Below are 1,334 nucleotides of genomic sequence, written 5' to 3'. Positions count from 1 at the left end.
GTTGTACACCATGGTCATGTTGCAGACACCGTGTCCGAGCTCGGCGATCGGAAGACACCCCGTGCAGTACGCCTTGGAGTAGATGCGGTAGTAGCCGACCATTAAGCTCTGCGGCGATGATACATTGAGCAGCGGCACTTGCTCCGAGAGGCGCAAGTCGATCTGAATGCGTGTTGGTGAGTACCCAATGTCCTCGAGCTGCTTGTGGCCCATGGACGCGTTGGCGAGGTTGACGGTCGTGTCATCTGTGAAGACGTGCGTGAAGGCGTTGCCGCGTAGAAAGCTGATGGCGTCAACCGCGACACCGAAACTTGGCTTGGCGACGCTCAAGTCTGCGGCGTACGTGCGCTGGAAGATCGCGCAGAGGTTCATGCCCGCATTCACTGCGTACGTGCCGGCCGAGAGCACATATATGTTGGGGTTGTTGGGCTGGACGAGGTTGGTGATGGTGTAGTTGTTCATGCGCTTGGCGACCTTGGAGAGGTCGTTGAGGCTCGCTCCACTCGCAAAGCTGTACTGCGAGAGGAGGTCGTTGGCGCTGCTGGTGTCTGCGATCGGGGTTAGAAACTGGTAGCCATTTCCGATGTAGTCGTTGATGGCCCAGTTGTTGGCGACCGAGTCGATGCAGACAAGGCCGACGACGCAGAGACCGACGGCGATCGCGAGGTACTCTTGGACTTTCCGAGCCCTCGCCCAGAGGTGCGCGTACGGGTCGGGCTTGGACTGCGCCAGGTCGGCGGAGTACGAAGCCCCGCGCGGCTTGACGACCACCGACATTGCTGGCTTTTCTAGGATATCGGACACTGAGCATTTATAGCGCGCAGCGTATATATAGTGGGCGAACCGTAACGGGTTGGTGGCAACGACAACGGTGTTTAATTCGTCCGCCTCTAGTCTGTACTAGACCGTGGTGTTGATCCAAGCCTTTTTCAAGTGTGCTCACGCGCCTGCCGCCTAGTTTCAATATCTCGACCGCCTAGCGTTGATAGTGGTTAGTTATCACATAAAATTCTTGGCTATACACAGCTGCTCGGGACCGTCTGCGGTAAAATCAAAATCCAACCTCAACAAATTGTACAAAACAGAGGGAATCTTTGGAACGGGCGATTTCATTAAATACTTCGCTAGAGTCCCACGGGCCCATACATCGCCACGAGGGAGTCAAAATCGCAAAAGCGCTTCACCTCGTTCGACGCTCGAGTTTGATAAGAGACAACTCGATTGACCGCCAGCCATTTGGGAGGAGAACGCTAAATGCAAAATGCCTATTTGTAGCCGACTGTCGACGCATCGCATCTACGTATTTGGAGGGCAGAAATGCCATGCTTCGCTTG

At 55.2% G+C, this 1,334-nt stretch overlaps 1 protein-coding gene across 1 annotated transcript; it reads right to left on the bottom strand.

Annotated features, from left to right (window-relative positions):
• Window positions 1–822, bottom strand: SDRG_17424 (hypothetical protein; the record flags this gene model as incomplete). The annotated part of the gene is made up of 1 exon (XM_008623666.1): window positions 1–822. A coding segment is annotated over exon 1 (777 nt), but the record flags the coding sequence as incomplete, so codon positions are not given.
• Window positions 823–1,334: the final 512 nt, after the last annotated feature.

This window comes from Saprolegnia diclina (genome assembly GCF_000281045.1).
Source record: "Saprolegnia diclina VS20 unplaced genomic scaffold supercont1.356, whole genome shotgun sequence".
Classification (NCBI taxonomy): Eukaryota; Oomycota; class Saprolegniomycetes; order Saprolegniales; family Saprolegniaceae; genus Saprolegnia; species Saprolegnia diclina.
This window is presented reverse-complemented; position numbering and strand designations above follow the sequence as displayed.